The sequence below is a fragment of the Tursiops truncatus genome, chromosome 11 (genome assembly GCF_011762595.2).
Source record: "Tursiops truncatus isolate mTurTru1 chromosome 11, mTurTru1.mat.Y, whole genome shotgun sequence".
NCBI lineage: Eukaryota > Metazoa > Chordata > Mammalia > Artiodactyla > Delphinidae > Tursiops > Tursiops truncatus.
In genome coordinates, this window is record NC_047044.1 from 24,650,342 (window position 1) to 24,674,940 (window position 24,599).

General features: G+C 42.8%; 2 protein-coding genes across 2 annotated transcripts in view; one reads left to right on the forward strand and one right to left on the reverse strand.

Annotated features, from left to right (window-relative positions):
- The window catches only part of CDK17 (cyclin dependent kinase 17), a 121,818-nt gene extending 103,731 nt beyond the window's left edge, over positions 1-18,087 (forward strand). The window contains exons 18-19 of the mRNA XM_073788330.1: positions 710-810; positions 17,656-18,087. Of these exons, the coding sequence (XP_073644431.1) occupies positions 710-766 (57 nt within the window). The 3' untranslated portion in view covers positions 767-810; positions 17,656-18,087. The remainder of the gene's footprint in view (positions 1-709; positions 811-17,655) is intronic.
- ELK3 (ETS transcription factor ELK3) overlaps positions 3,096-24,599 on the reverse strand; it is a 69,815-nt gene continuing 48,311 nt past the window's right edge. Inside the window, exons 3-5 of the mRNA XM_033866241.2 lie at positions 21,131-21,913; positions 11,485-11,607; positions 3,096-5,749 (exon numbers count right to left, since the gene is read on the reverse strand). Coding sequence (XP_033722132.1) covers positions 5,651-5,749; positions 11,485-11,607; positions 21,131-21,913 — 1,005 coding nt within the window. The 3' untranslated portion in view covers positions 3,096-5,650. The remainder of the gene's footprint in view (positions 5,750-11,484; positions 11,608-21,130; positions 21,914-24,599) is intronic.

Here is a 24,599-nt window from a genome sequence, read left to right on the forward strand (position 1 = left end):
AGTCCTGTTGAAGTCCTGCAATCAAATTCTGCTAGCCTTCAAAGTCTGATTCTGTGGGAATTCCTCTTCCTGTTGCCAGACCCCCAGGTTGGGAAGCCTGACGTGGGGCTCAGAAACTTCACTCCAGTGGGTGGACTTCTGTGGTATAATTGTTCTCCAGTTTGTGAGTCACCCACCCAGCGGTTATGGGGCTTGATTTTATTGATTGCACCCCTCCTACCATCTCACTGCCGCTTCTCATTTGTCTTCGGGTGTGGGGTATCTTTTTTGGTGAGTTCCAGTGTCTTCCTGTCGATGATTGTTCAGCAGTTAGTTGTGATTCTGGTGCTCTCACAAGAGGGAGTGAGCGCATGTCCTTCTACTTTGCCATCTTGAACCAATCTCTGGGATCATTTTCTCTTAATGGATCTCCTTAAGATGATGAAGTCTCACTGTGTCAATGGCAATTAATTTATAATTGTGCTGGCCATTCATTTAATAATCTTTACTGTAATTTTATAGGATAGCACTTTTAAGTATCATTGTCAGATTTGTCATTTCATTCATGATATATTTGTTGCAAATTTGACATAGTTATCCATTTGTTTCATTCTTGCATATAAAAGGTGAAGAACTGTATCCAGCAGTTACATAAAATTGTTCTTCCTAGGAAAAGCTGGGGATGTTTCTTCATTTTACTAAGAAATTTGATTTTTTTTTGATACTTGAGCACCATTCAGATTCTGAAAACTTTGCAGTGAAGACAATTGAAACTCAGAAATATTGAACCTTGAACACGTGATTCATCTTAAACTGACAAGGTTCTTAAAGGTAAGAGAGGATGCCTTTTTGTTTTCCTTCCAAGTGATGTTGTTAACACACTGAATATGTTACTCTATATATAGAAGTGGCTGCATTCTATTTGGTGCTTTATCAGCTTACATTTGAAAGAGTACTTGTTAACATGTTATAACGATCTTTTTGACCCAAGACAGTTCATGTGGTTGTTTTTTGTGTGTGTGTTTTTGTTTTTACTATTTTTTAAAATTGTGGTAAAATACATATAACATAAAAGTTGCCATTTTTATACTTCGTAAGTATACAGTTCAGTGGCATTAATTATTACGTTCACAGTGTTGTAAAGCATTTACCACAGTCGAGCTCCAAAGTTTTTCATCACTCCAAACAGAAACTTTGTACCCATTAAGATTTAACCCCCACCCTCCCACGTTTTCCCCTTTCCCCAGCTCTTGGGTAACCTCTCATATATCGTGGATTGGCCAAAAAGTTCGGTTGGGTTTTTCTGTAAGATGTTATACAGAAAAACCTGAACGAAGTTTTTGGCCAATCCAATACTTTTTGTCTTTGTGAATTTGCTTATTCTAGATATTTCATGTAAGTGGAATCATAGCACACTTGTTTTTTTGTGTCTGGCTTATTTCACCTGCGTGATGTTTTCAAGGTTCATCCATGTTGTAGCATGTGTCAGAACTTCATTTGTTTTCATGCCTGAATAACGTTGTACGACTATACAACATTTGCTTATCCACTCATCTGTTGATAGACACTGTTTTTTTCCATTTTTGGCTGTTGTAAATAATGTCACTATGAACACTGGTATACAAGCATCTGTTTGAACCCTTGTTTTCAATTCTTTGGGTTTTATATACCTAGGAGTGGAATTGTTGGGTTAGTTAGTAATATTATGTTTAACTTTTTGAGGAACCGCCAAACTGTTTTCTACAGTGACCGTACCATTTTACATTCTCAGTAGTAATATATGAGGTCCAGTTTCTCCTCGTCCTTGCTTTTTAAATTTTCTCCCATTATATTCATTCTAATAGCTGTGAAGTGGTGCCTCATTGTGGTTTTGATTTGCATTTTCCTAATGACTGGGTGTTAAGCAGCTTTTCATGTGTTTACTGGCCATTTGTGTATCTGCTTTAGAGAAATGTCTATTCAAGTCCTTTGCCCTTTTTAAAATTTGGTTGGATGTCTTTTTGTTGTTGAGTTGTAGGAGTTCTTTATATATTCTGGATTAGACCCTTATGAGGTATATGAGTTGTAATTATTTTCTCCTGTGGGTTGTGTTCACTTTCTTGATGATGTCCTATTGATATATACAGAAGTTTTTAATTTTAATGAAGTCCAGTTTATTTTTTCTTTTGTTGCCTCTGGTGTTGGTGGCATATTTAAGTTGGTATTGCCAAATCCAAGAACATGAATATTTTCCCCCATTTTAAGAGTTTTATAGTTTTAGCGCTTACATTTAGGGCCTTGATCCATTTTGAATTAATTTTTGTCTGTGGTGTAAAGTGAATGTCCAACCTTATTCTTTTGCATATGAGTATGTAGTTTTCCTAGCCCTACTTGTTGAAAGAACTGTCTTTTTCCCACTGGATGGTCTTGGCATCCATGTTGAAAATTAGTTGACCATAGGTATGAGGGTTTATTTCAGGGCTCTCAATTCTGTTCTCTCAGTCTACATCTCTGTCCTTCTGCCAGTACCGCAATGTTTTAATTAATTGTAGCTTTGTAAGTTTTGAAATCAAGAAGTGTAAGTCCTCCACCTTTGTTTTCCTTTTTCAAGATTGTTTTGTATATTCAAGGTTCCTTGAAATTCCATGTAAATTTTAGGATGGGATTTTCTATTTCTGGGGAAAATAAGTTTCTTTGGGATTGTGATAGGAATTGCATTGAATTGGTAGATCACTCTCGGTAGTATTGTGATCTTAACAATATTAAGTGCTCTAATCCATGAACGTGGGATGGCTTTAATTTCCTGATATTATTTGTAGCTAAAAGAATAAATGGTAATTTCGTTTTTCCCATTCTCCTTACCTCCCTATCTCAGTACAGAATGACAGATAGAACTTCATATTTAAGAGATCACAGGACCACTTTTCAAATCCATTCCCTTCCACCCAACTCAACCTCAATAAGTATATTTGTTTCCTTAAATATCTGTGTTTAAATAAGATTTATATATACATAGTGTGTCTCGATGTGCAATATTTAGCTAGATAACAATTCATTTTCCAACTTACACCCTATAGAATGGTGGAATTTGGATCATCCCAAGTAAATGGAAGTAAGCCAATCCACTTGCCTCTTCACACCTTTTATCACAAAGTATTTATTGAACAAAAATAACAGTAAAAATGATACATATATGAAAGTTGAATGAAGATTTGCAGTCATAGAAAAGATGTGTACAAAGAGACCAACGTTTAGGTTATAGATCTATAAAACTTTACCATACATAGCATTTTAACACTGATCAAGCAAACATATAAAAAGGGGGAAACAAAGTTATTTCTTACGTTTTTTGAAACCTATTTTCTGACTAAAATAATTGTTTAAAAAAACAAACAAACCAACCCAACACACAGAATGAGTCAGAGCTATAAGTGTTATACTTCAATACCTCCATTTCTCTATTTGTGTTATAGTGAGTTTTTTGATCCATCGAAAATTACTGTATTTTTCCATTTCTAATATGTGGAGCTAGAGTGTATGTTAATCATAGTATTTGGAGGAAGGGAGTACAAGAATCAGATTTACATTCAACATTTACATTTAAAATAATATTTTTGGTTGAGGTTTTTGCACATTGACTTAGTTTCTCTGTGAGAATCTTGAATTTGAGGTGTGCTCTTATCTGACAAAACAGGGTTTTTTTTTTTTAATGCTCTTTTTTTGTTTTTTTCTACCTAACATACAGCTTTGGACCAGTAGTTACCTATAGCTAGGCATGGGGAACTAGAACTGGACTGAGCACCAATCATTGTTCTACCTTTAATGAACTATGTAGCCTTAGGCAACTCCCACTTCTCCTGTGCAGTTGTCCTTACCTGGAAATGGTGGTTGGATGCATTCTCAAAGGCCTCTTCTAACATTTTATGTTTGGTGAATACCAGTCCCCTGGACCAGCTTTTATTTTAAATGTACAGAATTATCCTTAGCCTATAAGGGAGTGACAGTAGTGTCTATTTGGAGATTTTTGGAACCAGGCCCATTTTATATTCAAAGATGCATATTGGAGTGTTTGGATTTTCTTCCTCAGATAAGGGCATACATCCCCAAACACAGAGATGCTCAATTCCAATTGAAAATCTCACTTTGTAAGTGTCAAAACAAAATTTTAGATTTCCTGAAAATTCAAGAAATATTTGTTTTGGCAACCTTTATTTTTTACCCTTTCTCATAATCCCTGCCATTTAATGCCTCATTTGGATCAATGAATTATTTAGCCACATTTCAAATTGGTTTCTGTTATAGTTAAGGATGATAATTAACTTAATCTTGAATTGGAAGCACTGGGCACTTTCCAGTTCTTTTGTCTTACATTAGAACTTTACTACTTCATATACAGAGTGGCACTGTAGACTAGTGCCTGGTGATTTTTTGAAGGAACAGAAAATATGTTTCTATTATCATTGCTCTAAACTACACTGCACAGAAGAATTTACTGCTGAGTATTCCAAATTGTTATATAATCAGTTCAGTTCCACAATGATGAGGCTCCTGAAGAATTTTATATTTCTTTGATCAGTTTTCCTTCATTCTCACCATAAACAGTAATACATAAAGCAGTGTATCCTACACCTCTCAATTTCCACAAGCAAGGCTATACCTATACACATGAAGACACCTGGTGTTACAAAATTGTTTCTTTGTTATTTGTATTCATCACCAGTCTGTGAACCTCTTCCAAAGCATAGGATTTTTAAATGTTAATTATAGTTTCAGGGGTTTAGAGAAACCCTAACATAATGATACAGTAAATGCATCAGAGAGGTATGATTCTCTATGGAAAACTGGGAGAACCAGGTTAATAATTTTTTTAAACAAGAATGTGCTAAACTAGGAAATATTCCAGGGGCATGTATAGAGTGAACTTTATAGCTTTTCCATCTCAGGTTTTTGTTTGGAAGGAGTCTAAAAGACTGTAAACAGGAAGCTACCCTTTCAACGTTCATTTCTCAAAAAATGCACTTTAGAATATTTTCTTTTATGAAAGTTTATTGTCTAAATATGGCTTAGTTTTTTTCTTATAAAAACATTACTTGGACATTATATTCACTGAATTTCAGTTCAAAAGAGGTCCTAAGGCAATTCTCATACAGTTGAAAGCAAAAAAGAATATGAATCTGCTTTCATATTGTCTACTTGTGAAAAATAGTGAAATTCCACTAGAGAGCTGTTTGATACTAATTTTTGTCTTTCAATTTCTCTTAATACTAAAAAATATATAAATCATTTACATTAAACTAAATGCAAAGGAAGGCACAGCTGGTTATAGTGTATATAAGCACAGTTCAGCATATGCAGAATTAAAGAGGAAAAAAGCTTCACATCCTTATTAGTTACATTGAAAACCATTAAGAAAAGTTCTTCACTGTCAACAGTGTTCAACACTTAAGAGCTAAGAAGATATAAAAAACAAAAACATTAAAATTCACTTAATGCAAAACAGATTTTCATATATACTTGAATATAAAAAAGTTTTTAAAATGGTAACATAAATCTAGACCATCCATGTTATGAAAAGTGCAAACCAAATTAACAGACGGGTTTCACAACGTCCTTCTCATGACACAGGTAAACTAGCCCATGGGGACAAATTTGTTTCATCAGTTAATGAGTCTTTAATTGTGGCCAGATGTCATCAGGATTTCTGAGAGTTCGAAGAAAGCAGTACTGGAGAAGCAGCTCTGTCCAGACTGGGGATTGGCACTGGCATGTGGCCATTAAGCAGTGTAGGGAACTGTAGTGGACAAAAGATTTTTTAAAATAGTTATTGCAAATCCATCGGGAAGACCTGAGTTCTTTACATTCCTAGACAGACCACAGTGGATCAGTTCTCTCATCACCCCTGTGATTGATAGAGGTCAGTTGCCAATCATTTTACAGAATGTGTGATTGGAAGATGACAATGAAATCAAGGGTTACATACAGCAAACAGAGGCTAAGGCTTAGGAAATGTCCCTAATTATTTTATGTGCCTAGGCTACTAGAAAAAAATATGTACTTTATATGTTGCTAAAGTATGTTCTAATACTATTTCTAAAAGATTCCAATCTACTCAGAATGATAATTTGCTTTAAATATTAAGAAAAATTAATTTTGAAAACCAGGAAACTGACTCTTTGCATGTAAATCAGTAACTTCTCATACTGTATTTTGAAATTGGCTGTCAGTTTTCCAGAGTACTACAATGATGCTTCTCGGTAACTGTTAAAAATGAGGAAGGTTCTTATCTTTAAAGATATTATTTTCTAAATCTTTTAAGTATTCTTTCTAATTAAAATGATAAACAATATCAAACTGAGTAGAGAGATCACCCATAAGTGCCAAAACTTAAGGACTAAAGTTAATTTGTCTTGTTGGTAACTAGGATGATAAATAGGACAAAGGTATATGATTTGATACCTTTCAGGTCTAAAATACAGCAGCTATACCCCCATTTCATTTTAACGAAATAATTAAAGACCTTTTAAAACTGTTGGAAACTAGGTTTTCATTGTCCAGGATGCTATGTGTCACAATGCTCCTCTCCTGGGCTGTCTTCTAGTTTAATTCCTATTTAGTCTAGATAAGCTAAATGTTAAACTTCACTTCATCAGTAAGTGTCAAACTACAGAGCCAGGCATGTGTTAGAAGTACAATATTTGTAGAACAAGTAAATATATTTTTGCAATTTTCAGACTATTTCAGTAATTGTTATGTGTCTAGCCCCTTACAGTTTATCAGTGGTTGTCATTTCATTTGATATCTAGAGCCTATAAAAGTTCGGTTATCCCCATTTTATGGATGAGAAAAACGGATTTCAGTTAAGTTCTGTTTGGCTGAAGGTCATAGCTTAGAAGCAGTAAAGCCAAGTTTAAACTCTGACTGAAGGATACTGTGCTTTCTGTACCAAACTGCCCAACTTATTTTTGTCAGGGGTTGGGGGATGGTGCTCTTTAATTACTATTCCAGTTTCTTTAATGGTTATATTCAAGGTTTTTGTATCTTTCCTGACACTTGGAATTTTAATGTTATATAGAATTTTATCCATTTCAGCTGGGTTATCAAGTCTATTTGCATTTAGCTTATATTCTTTTTATTTAAGGCGTGCTCCTAACCACTATTCCCATTGATTAAGAGTGAACATTGGAAGAAGAGCAGATTTTGAATTTTCATTCTTTGAGTTTATTTACATCTTCTCTCAGTTTTTGTCCATCTTATTGGTATTTTCAAAAGAATCAGCTTTGGTTTTGTTACTGATTTCTGTCCTGTGCTCTTTATTTCTATACACTCAGTTGTCATAGTTTCTTCTTGGTTAGCCTGGCTTTTCTGACATATTTCATAGTCCTCTTTATTGCCCCACCCCCCCAAATCATCCACACACAGTCCCTTTTCTTAAATTACAGCATTCCCCAACTTTTGTCCTCAGCCTTCCTTTCTCCTATACTGGACTCAACAAACATTTCCTGATGTCAGTTAGATATCCCCACCAATGCCGCTTCCCCACTCACTCTTACGTCAAGAAGAGTGGTGTTAAGGAGCTCAACCCTAAACATGAATCAGGGCTCTGCCACTTATTAACATGTGATCTTGGGTAAGTTGAGCAACATCTCTGGGCCTTAGCTATCTTTTCTTTTTCTCGTGAAATTGGTTATATTTTCAAATAGAACTACTGGGACTATTAAAAAGCCATGAAAAAGTGTGCTTAGAACAATGTCTGGTATACAGCAGCCCTCAAAAAAATGGTAACTATTGTTATCAATAGCATTCCCAGTCTTCTGATCAGTGAGTAATCCTTGCCTCTTCCTAATTTTCACTACCTACTTCTTACACTCAACTAAGTCATCCTCTCAATTTTACCTCTGGAATGTCTTCTAAATATACTACTGTTTTCAACTGTTCTTATCTAAAAGATGATTCTTCCCTCAGAATTTGGAATAGTATAAATTTCCTCATGTTTTCCTGCCCCTTACGCTTTCTCTTCTGTCCTTTCTCCACACTGTGATATCAGCGCTATCTTTCTAAAATAGCGATGTTATGCTATTTCCAGCTTAGAAAGCCTTCCATGGTTATCACTTAACAACTCCTTGGTATACTATTCAAATCCCACAGCTGCTTTTCCAACCAGTCTCCTATCACCCAGTTCCTTCCAGAACAGACTATGTACTTTCATATCCAAATGATACAGATCTATTCATTTAGAATATACTTTGCCAAAATCCTGTCCCTTCTTCCTAGCTCAGGTGACACTTCTGCCTTGGAGCTTCTGTCCAGTCCCCAGCTGGAAAGAGCTACTCCTATTGGGTTCCTGTAGCACTTCGTTTACACATCTATTATTCACATATTGTATATCCCCACAGTCCCTGCCTCAGAGCATTGCAAATATTTGCTGGGTTAGATTTGTTGAAATAAAAATTACAGAAAACATTCTCAATTGAAAATTACCTTGTTTCAAGATATAGCTGTACCGACTAGGTGTATTCCAAATCTGATCAAAATCTGTTTCAGAAGTGGAACAGACATCCTAAAGACAAGCTTAAAATGCTAAACAGTCCAGTTGTAACCCATCTCTACTTATAAATCCAGGTTGTATATTCAGATTTAGCACCATGTCTCTGGCATCTCTCTCTTCACTAAAATGTGTCTAGATTCCAAAGCATACCTCTTCTAGAAAGGGTGATATATCTTCACTCTCCTTCCCTTAAAATTTTCAGTATCTGCTCTCAATTACTATAGTAATATCAGGGGACCTTCTGTGGCAAAACCCCTCAGCTCTGTCAACTGTTACCCTAAGGATTCTGATCTTTTCTAATCATCATAGCAGGAAATCTGCCAGCATCATTTAAAACTTACTATAGGCCAAGTCTAATTTGTTTCCTCCTCTAACACAATCACATAGCATATGTGATAGAGGCTTGCTATTTTTAAAGAAACTTATTTTCATTAGTTTAAAAAGGGGCACTGTTGATAGTAATCTGAATTCTGAAACCCATCATTTGAAATGTCTAATTATTAAAAATCAAATTCTTCTTCTTCTTCTTACCATGTTGTTTACCATTTTCAAAACTGCTAATTTCAGCTTTCACCAGCTCAATGCTCTTATCATAGGAAGAGTAATAATACTCTAAAAGGTACAAAATTGTTTTTCCTTAGTCTCATGGATCCCAATCCCAAAAAGAGGGCCCAAGGCCATGTGACCTGTCAGCCATCCAAACCTGGTTGCACTTTCCTTTTCAGGAATTGTTTTGCATGGTTCCAGGAGAAGAGGACAGGTCCAGTTTGTGAAATCAAAATTCTGAGCAGGTAGCCTTTAAATGCAGCATTTCTTCTGCAGAATTCTAAATGTCAATTAGGAACCGCTGGTCCTCAGTGGTTCTCAAAGTGTGGTTCCTGGAGCAGCAGCATCACTAGGAACTTGAAAGACTGTTTTTATCAGGCCCCATCCTAGGCCTTCTGAATCAGAAATGGGGGGTGGGGCTCAGCAAACTGCATTTTAACCCACCCTCCAGCTGATTCTGTTGCACGTTAACTTTGAGAACACTGGTCTACAGTAGTGACTGAAGAGGAGGGATATGCCGATCTCTCAATTCCCAGAGCTCCTGATACCCTACTAATGTGTAGAATCACTATGGACACGAACCACTGTTCCTGTTGGGAGTAACGGGCTGGAAAAGGTTTAGTGTCTAAGGCAAGAGATCTCAAAGAACTCCCAACCAGTAGTTCTCCATGGCTTCCTTCGGAGGTCACCAAGCCCTGCACCAGTCAGGTGGCAGAATTCCCAGCAAGGAGGGAAGTAAGAGTCCGTTCATTATTCACAAGTATCTAGGGAAGCCTAGAGAGGCCCTGTGTTAGGTTCTAGGATTAGAGAGTAGTATTACAGTCCCTACCGCCATGGAGCTGGCTGTACGTATGCACCATACAACTAACTCCTTTCTGCTCTACTCGGGAACTCTCTGCTGCTCCCATCTGGAGACTTCCAGGAAATAAGGTCTGTTAGTTCCCCCACCAAAAGATTACTAATCTAATCTAAAACTTGCCTAATACTGCACTTGCTCACTGGTTTTTGCTCACTATTTCTAGGTTTTGTTTCCTTGCCTGAGTTAAAATGGCTAAGAATCACCACATTGGCTGTGCATGACCATATCCTCCATTTCTTGTGATGAGATGAAGGGCCAGGAAGAGAAACCTGATTACTCCAGGGATATAGTCACATCATGACACCCTACCTCAACCCTATTAGGAAACCAGAGAAGCAAGATAGTAATCAAAACCTCTTTAGCTCCACCTTTCTCCCAATGAGACCCTAAATACCAGCATGTACAGCCCATGGCACAGAAGTAGATATTAAACTTGACAAGCAAAATGAACAACTCAGAAAAGCACTGGAGGCCTGATCTTTTCAACGCTTAACTTTCTTAGACATCTCTTGATGAATGCTGAGGCATCCATTCCTTAGTCAGCCAGTGATACTTACTGTGTGCCAAGAAATGTGCTAGATGCCAGGCGCACACCACAGCAAACAAGATGGCCTCTTGAGGGCCCACAGTTTAGTGGGGAGATTGCGAGATGAATACAAAGTGGCAAGCGCTAGATGCAACGAGAGCAAAAGAACCACAACTAACTTGGGGTAAGCCATGTTGGGGGGCGGGGGCAGACGTGGGATGCAGGGTGAATGAGAAAGACCAGGCTAGAATCAGGTCAAGAGGGGGTTTGTACTTTATCCAGTTTCGCTTCATCCTGTCCCTAGGATCCCTCCTATACTACATTCACATATTCAAACAGTGACATCTTGGTCACTGAGTAATTACTTGGTCACCAAGTAATCTTGGAGAGTAATCCTCTCCAAGAGGAAATACTGATTTCCACACAATAGCAAGTGATGCTACTGCAGGATTCTAGTGTGGGAATGACTAATGAATGTGCTTACCTAGTACAGGGAGTTTTACAAGATAAAACAGCGGAGGCTTAATTCATTTTTAACCAAATGACCTGGAAGCTTTTTTTTTTTTTTGGAACAAGAACTTGATTCTGATTCATAGAATTATGCAGGTAACTTTTCTATTACAGTTTGGAGAAGCTGTTCACTATTTTTCAATTTATTTTGTGATGTCACTATGTTGACTAATAGATTAGTATTTATTTATATATTTTTATTTGTATGTATTAGTATTAGTCTTTTATGAGATTTTATAAAACACAATTAAAAATTTTTTTTCCTTAATAAGTTTCCAGTTTTCATAGTCAGTGAAAATATCCAAAACACTTCAAGAACTAACTGTTCTATTTATGGGTATCTGACGTGAGAACTCCACCTCAGTGAAAATACGTGCCTCTGAAGACAGCCTTTTGCAGCCACGTGAACATGAATTCCTTTTGGAAACTTAAACAGTGAGCTCTGCCCTACATTTAGTGAAAATATTACCTTGCAGGATTTACTGGGGAAACACATCCCTTAGAAATTCCACATTTAAAAGTTCGTTTCCAAATGCTCACCTGGAACAGCGTGTTTGGCCCTTGCAGCCGGGCAGGACTCAGTGGAGCAACTGGACTAAGGCTGCTCCAGAAATGTATGCTGGACAGCAGTGGGCTCGGGGTCAGAAGCAATCCATTTGGTGTCTGGGAAAGAAGCACACACACAGTTTTTGATACAGGTATCACCTGACTCCAGCTGTGGTCAGTAGTGTGGCCAGGGGCATTAGCCACAAACCAAGAAACAAGCTTCACCATTTTAGGAAAATCTGACAACTTTGTTATTTCTGCAGGGCTGTGCAGCTTAATTTATTTCAATGCTAACTGTATGAGCAATTTTATAAAGGAAGAAAGTATGGAAACGTTACCTTCCTTAAGCATTCTAGTAGAAAACTCAAGTTCCTAGCAACTTTTGTCCAGGTGCTCTTCAATCTGCTCCTCCTCACGCATTAAACAAGATTTATTGTACAAGTAAATGGGATCCCATGAAAGGGGATTTATCTATATTTTATTTTTTCTTATCTATATTTTCTTATTTTTCTACAGTGGACATCCATTCCTTTGGCTACACACACACACACACACATTTTTTAAAGGGCCTCCCAAGCTTCACTTTCCCTATCAACAGCCCTTTAATACTTCAGGATCTGCTGCTAAAATACCCTATAGCAGCTTCATCAAAAGCTCTGAACTGGGTTTTCCAGATTTCACTCCGGATACGGGGTTCATGAGAATTCATCTCCCTGGCAATGGTTTGGAGGGGGGAAAAAACAAATCCTTTCTTGTCAGATTGGGTATAAAGCCAGAACTCTGGGCTTCCTGGGAGAGTGCCAAGGATTGCATTTGCTTGCATACACGCAGCAGGAGTCCTGGCCTGCAAGCCAGCCAGAGCGCAGAAGAAACAACACTTACCGCCCCAGCTGGCAAGTCTGCATAGCTTTTATTCTCAGCGGAGCCAAGCGCCCTGGCCAGGGTGGTTTTGTACCTTAGCTGACTAGGAGGGGCCCCTCGGTGGTTCTGTGATGTCGGTAAGGTGCTCTGTGTAGGAAGAACGACAGCAAGGGCGCCAGCATTTCAGATTGCATCATGCTAGATGCTGACGTGTTCTTTTTTCCTAGAAGTGGCCTTAGCAGCTTCGTTCATTATCCAGAACATTTAGCTTAAACCTAAGTTGAAAGGTCTGCTCTGTTCAGTGGAAAGGAGACAAACATCCAAAGGTTCTCAAACAAGCTGCTGAAAATACTCAAATTATTTGAGTCTTTGGTTCTACAGCATTTCCTACATATTGAATGACCTATGAGGTTACTAGGATAAATACTTGTTTTGGATAAGTTTCCCATTTGTTCTAATTCAAGGCAATTTCACAAACGTGCCAGGCCATCCGGCCTAACGGTTCAGGCTTAGTGTCTCCGCATGGGCTCTGCCAGGGTTCCAATCTCAGAACCACTACTTACTAGCTAGGTAACCTTTCTATGCCTCAGTTTCCTAATCTGCAAGACAGGGAGAAAAATGCCTACTTTTTTGACATTACAGGATTGTTAGGAAGAATAAATGATCTATGTAAAGCTCTTAATATGTGCCTGGAGCAAATGCTCAGTAAGTGTTCAGGACTGTTATCATTAGTAATTAATTAAAAGTGTACCTGATGAACTGTATTTCACCTATTCATGGGAGAAATCCTCAACTGTATATGGAAAAAAGTACTTAATGTTCTGAAATAGACAAACCAACCTAGTCAGCTGGTGCTTTAAGGTTCCTCGCAGTCATGTTAGGGTCAAGTCCACAGCTCAGGTGATCTGAGAACTAGTATTTGCATGTTTCTCTGAATCCAGGTCCCAACCACAGTATGCCACATTGACATTTACTAACCAATGTGTCCAGGGCCTCCTAGTTTACCTACCAATGAAAGTCTCACAGCTCTAAAGAGACAGTGAATCTGCTAAACTACAAAACATAGCCAGCTCCCTTTCTCTCATCCATGGCCATAAATATATATCCATTTCTTTTTAATCCTCTGAGCAACATATGAGGTGTAGAATATATTTTCATAGTCTAAAATTCATACCCATGTCTGAATTTGAGATGTTTTGCATATTTGTTTCTAAGGGATACAGGATATACTCAGAATACAGTAGCCTTCTGTTTCTCATGTTAAATACATTCGAAATGTCTTCTATAATACATGCAAATAAATACTGTAAAATGACTTCATTCACTCCTCTCCCTCCCATCCCTGTTCTGCCTGAAGATCCTGTGGCCGTAGAGAAAAAAACTGGTTGGTTGCTCTTTTAGGGAAGATTCCTATAAAGCCTGGCCTGGGTTATTTCTGGTATCATGTGAGCTTTCACAGCCTCTCTCCACAAGCACCTTGAGTCATGGAGAGTAAGCTGAGCCCGAGGTAGAGGCTAAAGAAAGAAGCCACCAGCAAAACACACGCTTCCTCTTCCTTCACTGAAGAATGTCTTAGCAAATGAGCTCTTCTGAGTGGCAGATAGGGACTTATTGATCCTGGCACCTGCCAGGGAAGGGGATGCCCTAGGGCCTAAAGGCAATGGGTGTTCATTTTCAAGGGGAAAGACCCTCCTCTCAGGACCTCGTTTCATCCTCCCCACTCAGTTCTTCTTACACTTAATACTGAGTCTTCTAGAAAGCCCTCATATTTGAGCTAAACCTGGTGAGCGAACATTGTCCAGACACACCCCTCCTGAGTGCCCTCCTCCTGGATCATGCCCTCTGACCATCAAAATGCCCTCCACCTCCTCAAAGGAGATTCCTGATTTCCCCTCAACCAGACAGCACAAACTCACCACCTTCTTTCCAAATCCAGTGTTTATGACGCATCCATTTCTATCAACAGGAGCACCATTTACCCACTCAACAAATACTGACCGAGTACACAGTATGTATCAGGCGCCAGAGGAACAATGGTAAAACAAGACACTATCCCTGTACTCACAGCCCTGTCTACAACCCCGTGTCCAGTGTTTATGACGCATCCATTTCTATCAACAGGAGCACCATTTACCCACTCGACAAACACTGACCGAGTACATAGTATGTATCAGGCGCCAGAGAAACAATGGTAGAACAAGACACTATCCCTGTACTCACAGCCCTGTCTACGACCCCGCGTCCAGTCACTGAGGCGCAAAATGCCTTCCCCTCACCCCCTGCCACACCCTCTGGGCATGGCCTGTGGACACTTCCTGGAACTGACTCTCCTGTTTACCCCCTCATTTCCAGTCTTGCTGCATCCGAGCCCCTATCAACTTAGATGGCAGCTGCCTCTGATCTCTCCCTTCCAGTCTGTTCTGAGCACTGCCACTGAATCAATCCCCTTAAGACACTGCGTTTAGTTGCAGGGAAAAAAAGAGTACAACCTCCCTGGCCATAATTCTAGGTTCCCCCATAGCCTAGTTTCACGTGAAAGCCCCCCCCCCGCCCCCCGTGCATGCCCCCACCCCCAGCTTTGGTTGAAGTGTCCTGAGCACCACACAATTCCAACCTACTCGTTCTTCAGCACTCATTCCCGAACTGTCCTGACCACTCAGCCCATGGTCCCCTGGGCTAGAGCTGTTCCACAAGTGATCGCATCTGCTTCTGCAGTTAGTAACCATCCCTTGGCCATCCCCAGACTCTCTCCTTAGCCCCAGCTGCAGCTGGGTGTTTCCTCCTGAATGTCCTTCAGGCTCCTCAAACTCAACACAGCCCAAACCGGACCTGTAACCTTTCCCCATGAGCTTCTTTCCTTCTGTGAAACTCATACTCAACTTCTGGCTCTCCCCTAGCACCTCCACACCCATCACCAAGTCCTGTTGGTGGCAGTCCCTGTGTCCCCCAGAACCATCGCTTTTCGCCTCATGCCACTGTCACAGCCTTAGGTCCTCATTGTCTTTCACCTGGAATTTTACAGTCATATCCTAACTGCTTCTAGCCTCTCCCCTCCCTAATTCACGTCATCAGGACGGTTTCTAAAACACAATTCTCAACTATGTCACTCAGGCTCCATCTTCCACCACTTCCTATACCTTTGGAATGTATCCTCCCCTCTTACTGAACTACTGTTCTGCCCTAATGCACAAGGCTGTTGCACATCTTTATGCTTTGGCTCAAGGTGTTCCTCTGCCTACAGTGCCCCGTTCACCCCATGTGCCAGATAAATTGCTGCTGATCCTTTAACACCCTGACCAAGTGTGATCACCCCTTCCACGAACACCTTTTCAACACCCTTCCCCATCCCCAAGAAAGTTAATACCTTCTTCCTTAGTATTCCTTTTATACCTAAGAATTCCATTTGTACTGTGTCTGGGATACTATATTAACCAACTTAAGTTATGAGTTCCCTCCCAACTAACAGACTATCTAATTCACGTTTGCGCCCCCGGCTCCAAGCAAAGCCTGTGACACATGATAGGTGCTCAGTCTGGGTTTGTTGAATTGAACTACATGTTCTTTCCCCCTTCTGTTCCTAAGGTACTTCTCTGCACTGTGTATCTGGCTCTTGCCGTGTGCCATCTTGTGCGTGTGTATGCCTTGTCATGGCTCGGTCCTAAGGTCATAAAAATAGGCACTTGTACTTTTGGTGTCCTTCCTGTGATTTGCAAATAATGCTAAATAATTACTTGTTGATAGATTCTAACAGGAATTTTTGTTTCCCTTGACTTACACCTTCAGCAGCTATTAATTTCCCATCAAAACAAGTATAAATTCCTCAGTGAGTTCCCAGGGCCCTCTATAATTTCACACCACCCCATGTTATATATTGCCCTTATTCTTTACCTACTGGACAGCAAGCTTGTAAGCTCATGAGAACAGGAACTGTGTCTGTCTTGCTCACCTCTGTATCTCCAGGTGCCTAGCCGATGGTTGGGCAGGTTGTAGCAACAAACATCTCTAATCTTAATCTCCCATGGATGCCAACAGAATCCATGACAGTGCCATTTTGTGGTTTAAAAAAATCCTCAAAAGGTTGGCAGTGAACCTCTGGAAACTCCTAGAGTTGTCTGAATTCAAATAAAAACATGGTTTTAAGAACTTCCAAAAAGAAGTAGAGTCACACACAAGTTTGTGTGGCACTGAATGTGCTGATCTGAAGGAAAAGAGGACAAAGAGGAGAATTCCCTATTGGTCCAGGGGAGCTACGGTAAGAGTTAGGGGGAAAAATAGAATAAGGGTAGAACTGGGGAGAAGTCGGCAGATCCACAAAGGATCTACAGGAAAGACGGGCCCCAGGGTGGAAAGAGGGAGGGCGACGATCACACTTTGTTCATCTTAGGCAATCCAGAGCTGGGAGAAGCAAGAACCTTCAGCTGGAGTGTCAAGTCACCCAAAAGTCTACCAATGACATCCTCCACTGAACAGAGCCCCTAAAAGGACGTCCTTCTTCTGTAGGGCCAGTATGGAGAAAGCTGCAGGCTGAGCTAGGGCAGTGTTACGGAGTGGGATGAAGGGAAAAAAAAACAAACTTACTTCCTTTCGTGATCATGGCGAAAGAGACAATAAGATGCAAACCACTCCGGAGCTGAGCCAGGAGGCAGTCTACCCACACGCTCCTCGCCACACGCATCCATTTTACTCCCAATTCCCACCTTATGATCTGGGCTCAAGGTTGTCACATCCATCAGTAAATGCAGGAGGAGGTTTTAGCATTTCAGTCCTCAGCAAGCTGTCTCTACTCAGTGTTAACCCAAAGCCGCTACTAATAAAACAGCCCGGGGCATGCATGCTCAGACTCTGATGTGAGTTCACGGCCTGGTGCCCGCACGTATCTGAGTTCAACATCTTAGACATCACGTGTGAGATGAACAGAGGCCTTGGCATAAATGGAGGGACGTGCAATGAGCCAACCTCCGATTCTGAACTAACTTTACACTGGTAAGACAGGAGGAGGGAGAGACCTAACAGAAGAGGCAAATGGAAGGAAGAGGGACAGGTGACACCCAGATGCAGGAGATAACAGAGAATCAGAAGTTCCAGTTGGCACCATCTGGGCTTCCATGGTGCCTGGCTGGAAACCAGGAGGGTTTCACATCCTGGCTCCTCCCCCCACCCCCATCTCAATTTCTGTAGCTCATGCCATCAGAGATAACATTCTTGTTTTTCTAGCAACAGCCCAATATGACCTCGGTGGCTGAGCTCCAACTACCTCACTCCTTGGTGCCAGCTGGCTTTTGTATTCTCATTTGTTTCTCACAGACCACGCTGGGGCTGCCTCGTGGTGATCATCGTGTCTGTCTACATTTGTCATCGTTTCTCAAAGACTCATGAGACTAATCTCAACTGCATTTTGTATGGGTGCCAGCAGATGTGCCACAAGTATTCTTGATGGGAGTGGCGGTTTTGATGTTGGGGGAGTGGCAGGATGCTGATGCTTTTTCATGCCCGTCATGCTGTAGCTTGAAATTTCAAATCTGAATTTGGGCCTACACGAGGTATGTGGTTTAATGAGGTCCCTCCTTGGGGGGCACTGTAACCACAGGACCCTAAGCAGGCTGAGATGCTTAATCCTACCCTTCTTCCTGCCATGCTTCTAGCTGAAACTAACTGGGAATCATTCTTGGAATAAATGAATCAGTAAAATATAAATCATTCTTGGAATAAATACAAGTTCTTGGGAACTTCATTTTCAGGGTATCAAATTATTACAGCACACTTTTATCTCTTTTAAAGCTAGCCACGAAGAAAGTTGATAGGCGGTCCCCACAGGTAACCAAATGTTTCTGCGTACACACTGCATACCCCACAGAAAGTGCAGTTTCTGCGACAGAAAGTGCTAAGGGAGGAGAGAAGCCAGTGAGCCGCGGAGTGAGGCACCACTGCTGCCTGTGAGAGAAACGCCCCACGCTCCCTTGGGTAGAGGAACCCCCCCAGAGTTGACCTGGGGGCCAACAGGAGTCCTTCGCTCCCGTCCCTGGGGGCGATTTCAGGGAGATGGGCTCACCCCTCAGTTTGAGGCCCAGTGGACTTCAGGAGAACTGCTGAGGGAGCTGATGCTGTTTCTGACTGTGCACTGGAGGGTGAACCAGGGGCTGGTGGATTAGTTTCTGGGGCACCTGAAACAGCTCCTGTTCTCGGAGAATCCAAATCCTACACTGACTCGAGGCATCCCCGAAATCCTAAAAGACTCAAGGCTTGTCAAGTTGAGATAAAACCACTTGACTCTCCTGTCTGCTCTCAGAGAACCCACCTGGGGGAACACCCCACCCCTGGGTCCTGCCCTTCCTCTGCTCTCTCTGGTTTCTCCCTCCTGGCCTCACCTCTCCCTCCCTGTCAGCCACAGGCGCTCCAGGTACAGAGCTGAGCCCACTAGAAGGTGAGGGGATCTCAAGTCCTGAGACTCCGCCATCTCCCAAGGGCAGCCGTTGACTCCTTTAGCTCTGAATGGCTTCAGACACTACCTAGCCCCCAACGCCACCCCCTCACACCTGATCCAAGGCCCAGGCTGCCACTTCCCCTCTCCTGTCCTAGTCCAGACCCTGCCCTGTGCCTCTCTCTCCCCTCGGGAAGTGCCCTCCCACATCTTGGACGTCATGGCACTCGTTCACAGGTCGAGGCCCCGCCCTCACAGCCTGGGAGGACCAGCCAGTGCATCTCCCTAAGGCACAGGTCCTCTGTTAAACATCTGGCTTTCCCGTGCTTCCCACTCCCTGCTGGCAGGCCATTCTAGTAGACGCCGTCTCCCAGTCCTGAGCTTTGCATCCATTCCTCCACATCCACCCTCTGTCCCTAACTCGTGTCACTGTCCCCCCTCCCCTCGGCCCAGCCACACATCCTCAGTCCCGCTGCCCGGAGCCTCCCTAAATTCACTATGTCCAGGCCCATAACCACAGGGCTAGCCCGAGCCGCTTTCCTCCGACGCAACTACAGGACTGGCACGTGTTCAGAGACGGTGATACACAGAGAAAGCAGGGACCGAAATCAGAGTTGGCCTGGGCCTGGCTCTAGGCCTCTCTACACCTCACAGCTGGAAACACAGAGGAGGCCGCGGAGGAGATCCTCAGATTGCACCCCCTGGCCCGCTTCTCTAGTTACTTCTCTGAGCGACATCGGAAGCCGCTGTGCCTGAGCCGTTTACTGAGCGGTCCTTAGTCACTGGACAGTTTTGCTTGGTCAGGAAATGCCCCACGTAAGAGCACACACGCGAGCCCTCAGCCCTCCCCTCCGTGGCAGCCTGCCGTCACCACCAGCTCACAAGCTGAGCCGACACGAAATCCCTGGGCCACAATCATCTGGGAGAAGCCATGGAGAGGAAAATGCCCAAGAGCTGCTTTCAGTTGTCTGCAGACTCCACGGACGTCTCATGATCAGGGACAAGTGGGTATTTTCCCAGTGCACATGCCGAGAGCATTTTACTTAAAGAGCATGGCTTCTGGAGCGGACTAACCGGGTTCAAGTTCACCTCTGTGGCCTATTAGCTGTGTGACCTTGGATGAGTTACTTTACCTCCATGCCTCATTTACCTCTGTTGGGAAAATGGGACAATAATAGTATCTCCTTCACGGGCCTGTGATGAAAAATAACTGAGACGGTGCATGGACGGTGTTTAGAACAGTACCTGGCACACATGAGCAGCTCAATTATGCTGCCACTAATGATGGTGACAGCAAGGACACCTACAGCGAAGGGTACAGAGGCAGGGGACAGAGAGCACCTACCCACCTCAAGCATGACCCCACCCTGGTGCCACAAAGTCACATGATACTAAAACCTGCCGGTTGTAGCCAGCTCTCTTCCCACGGCCATTATCCCCTTTAATCCTCACAACAATCCATTGCACAGATGTGGAAACTGGCTCAGAGAGCAAGTGCCCACAGTCACGTTTCTACCCAGCAGTGCAGCCAGGGACTGAATCGAGGTCTGTGACCCCAAAGCCAATGCACTTAACCTCTGCCACTGAAACGCATCCAGTTTTCCAGAGGAAGCAGAAGTAGGTTTACCAGTACCTGCTCTGCGTTTGCCCTGCAGCTGCCAGCTGGACAAGGGTGAGCATCTGAATACCGTATTTAGAGGAAAAGGCCGCCTTCATGTTGGAGTTAGTAGCACCGAAGACTTTTCCTGCTCCACGAGTTTGCTTTCCTCTCCCCTATGCTGTGGACCTGGGCTTTCTCAGACTAGCACCGTTTTTTACTGAAGCTTCTCTTTCTCACCGTTTGATGTGGCCCCTGCATTTCTTATTAGAGACTACAGGACAACCCAGCTCCCCACTGACGACTGCAATGGCCGTAATGGTTAGCATCTATTTTCTTATTAACAGAAAACAAACGGCTACTTACCGAGGGCCCCCCAGAGAGGATTCTCCCATAACATTCTCATAAAGCCCAGGCGCCTTCTGAAACGTCACCGGCCTGCTCAGCTTTCCCTAGGAAATCACTGTTTGGATCTGCTTTGACGGCCAGTGTGCGTATTCCATCTTACGATCGCTTTAGGCCCCTAAAAGCTAGAAACCAATCAAGCATCCCACTGTGGCCAATACCCTAAGCCTTTCCTCTTGTGTATGCGCCCACCTGGGCATGGAAAAGTAATTTCCCTGCACAGGGACACGGTGACTTTGCCACAGGGACCCTCGGACTATCCTTTGAGGGGCAGAAGGAAGTTGCTTCGGTTGCTCTTTCCTCCCTTCCGCTAAGCCACTGAGTCTGGGGGCGGCCAGGATGACAGAGACGGCTCTTACCTGGGCAGTGAAGAAGGCTGGGGTGAGGGATCCCGAGGGAAGGGCCGGGCTGTTGAGGGCAATGGAGCCGATATCGGTGCCGGAGAGCACCAGCGGGGGCGCGGAGATTTCCAAGCCTTTGGGTTTTTTGGCCTTTGGGGGAAGAGATGGAGACCTGGTCTTGGAGCCCGATGACAGGTTCAAGGGCTCTAGGGAATCCGAGTCATGGCAGGCGGCCTCCAGGAAGAGGCTTCTGTGTTCGGAGGGGAGGGGCGAGTTCGGGGACAGGGACGGGGACCGAGAGGAGGAGGGTGAGGCAGACGAGATGCTGGCGGCGGCGTTTGGCAACATTAACGAGGAGATCTTGGCGGAGACGGACGAGGCCAGGAAGGCCTCTGACGTGGAGGGCAGGGACACCACGGGCCTGCTGATGTGCTTGTCGGTTTTGTTGGTCACAAACCTGATGACAGTCCTGACTTCTTCCACGGGAGGGCTGTCTTCCGGAGGCTCCTCCAGTTTCTCCGTCTTGATGGCCTTGAGGGACTCGGGTGGGTTCTGCAGGGAGTTGATGGTGAAGGACGAGTACAGGCCCGAGTGGATGTACTCGTTGCGGCTGGCGCTCTTGAGGGCGGACAGGCCGTGTCTGTGGGCCTCGCGGCTCTCGGGGGGCGCCTTGCACTCGCTGTCCTGCAGCAAAAGGCTCTCCCGGCTGATCTCCACCGCGTGAGGGTCCATTTTCAGTATCTCCGGGAAAGAGACGAATTTATACACAAACTTCTGCCCGATCACCTTCTTGATGATGTTCTGTGAACACAAAAGCAGACGTGGAAAAGATGAGCGCATCAGAGAAACTGGTAAGAGGCTCATTCTTGTGGGGGACCTTGCTGGCAGAAGCACTGAAACAGTCCTGAATGGCACATGTCAGCTAAGGTGTAATGGAAAGAGGACTAAAGCTGAGGGCAGAAGAATCTGATTTGCATTCCAGTTCTGCTAATTACAAATGGTGTGATCTTTGGCAAATGGGTGGTCATTTTTAGTTTCCTCATCTGTGAAGTGAGGATTATTATACCTAAGAACATAGTAACAGTTGCCAATTATTAAGCACTTACTCTGTTGCTGGTATTGTTTATGCGTTAGCTCATATAATCTGTACAGCGATCCTAAAAGAAAGGGATGATTCAACTCCCATTTTAGACCTTAGGAAAATAAACTTAGAGCGTTTAAATAACCCACAGAGCCACATGGTAGGTAAGTGGTAGAGGCAGCATTTCCTTTACCATAATATAGTATTGTCTTACCTACCTCTGGGACTTGTGAGAATTCAATGAAATAATAATGGGAAAGCATTCTGTAAGCTGGAAAGCATTATAGAAATGTAAGTTATTATCACCAAAACACCACAGTGTTTTCTTAAATCATGCAGCCATTTTTTTCCTTTTTAATTCTCTGCCAAGAAAGCCGCTGGAGGAAAAAAACAAAGCGTCTACTTGGATGTTCACGACATTCATACAGTATTTCCAGTTGCTAGTATCTACTTCTGGCTCTTCAGTTTATGGCTCCCATCCTCAAACATTAGGATGTAAATGAAAACCAATAATCATTGCAAAAGTTTCCACCCCCCATTGGGAGAACGGGCTTCATTTTAAAGGCTGTGCTGTTCTTGAGATTTATTAAATCCGAACATTAGCAAAGTCTATCAAATGTTTGCCGGGCCCGAGGTACTGAAGGCAGACAAAGATGCTCTCCCTCAAGCACAGAGAGGTAGCGGCACCGTCCTGTGGGAAGAGGACTTCCTTACAAACTGTTCCTCTTAAAACCTGGGTATGGGGGCTTCCCTGGTGGAGCAGTGGTTGAGAGTCCGCCTGCCGATGCAGGGGACACGGGTTCGTGCCCCGGTCCGGGAAGATCCCACATGCCGCGGAGCGGCTGGGCCCGTGAGCCATGGCCGCTGAGCCTGCGTGTCCGGAGCCTGTGCTCCGCAACGGGAGAGGCCGCAACAGTGAGAGGCCCACGTACCGAAAAAATAAAAAATAAAAACCTGGGTATGAATGAGGGTAAAAAAAAAAAAATCATTTGGGGGAGAAGAGCTTGAAAAGTAGCTGCTGTTGAGCATCTACTCTGTCCTGGGTGTTATGCACAAGTGATCCCATTTGATCTCACATGAACCCACTTGTAGGCTGGAAGGTATCATCCTTATGACGTAAGCTCAGAGATGGGAAGTGATGTGCCCAAGGGCCACAAGATCTACTAATTATAAAGCCTAAGGTTTTTCCCATTTCCACACAAAGTTGGAGGGAGAGAATCAAAGAGCCCCCTCGGTAGAGACGACGTTTTAAAATTAGTTCATCTCAAATTTTTAAAAATTGAGATACAATTGACATATAACATTAGTTTCAGGTGTACAGCATAATGATTGACATTTGTGTATACTGCAAAATGACCACCACAGTAAGTCTGGTTCACATCCATCAACACACACACACACATTTTTTATTTCCCTTGTTATGAGAACTTTTAAGATCTACCCTCTTAGCAACTTTCAAATATATGAGAGGAAACTGAATTAAATTTTGATGTTCATCTTGTGATCATTTTGGTGTATAAATATATTATGCTTTTGCTTCCCCTCTTGTTACATTACAACCTCTGCTAACTTGCCTTTGTCCTCCTTAAATGCATCCTCAAATCCCAGAAGTGAATTTATCCAGCAGTCAGGAGGGATGGGCATAATTACCAAGCCACTGAGATTTTCAAGGAAGAATTCTTCAGGGCAGGCATCTAAGGGAGGGACACACAAGGTCCCCAGGCAGCACCAGAAAACCCAATAATGCAAATCCTGGCGAAACTTTGCTCAGTACCAGCACACAGGAGGTTCAAACCTGAGTACGTGAGATTCAAAGCTGAACAGTTCCAGTGCATGGCATCCTGGCCTGCAATTTAACCCACCAAATCCCATTTACTCCATCTGACCTCATTTTCACACTCGACACTAGCAAAACTGAAAACCACTTAGAGAAACTTCAGAGAGATCTAGTAAACTTAAGAGTTCCACCTGGGCCTAACTGGCATCATCTCTGCACACCAGGCCTGAGTAGACAACGCGCCTGGGAGAAATCAGCTCCCAAAAGGAAAGGGTTAAATAAGGGTGTTACTGGTGCCACCTGACCCATAAAAAGAAAGCATGCTTGCCTGGTGTGTTCCTCTGCTAAAATTCTAAGGTATTTTTGTTTCCCACTCATAATATTCTTCTCCCTGGAGGAAAACTTCATTTTATTCTCAGCCAGTTTGAACACTCATCTAAACTGAGTGAATCATTAAAGCCTAAATAATTACACAGAAGAAAAGAGAAACTGTATGGGCTGAATCCTTTCTTCTGCCAGGTCTTGGAAATTTTTTTTTTTTTTTAACAGAACCAACCTTTAATTTTATTATGGGTATTCAGAACATAATGTCTGAGCAGGGATTACGTTCACAAGCAAACCAAGAAGTC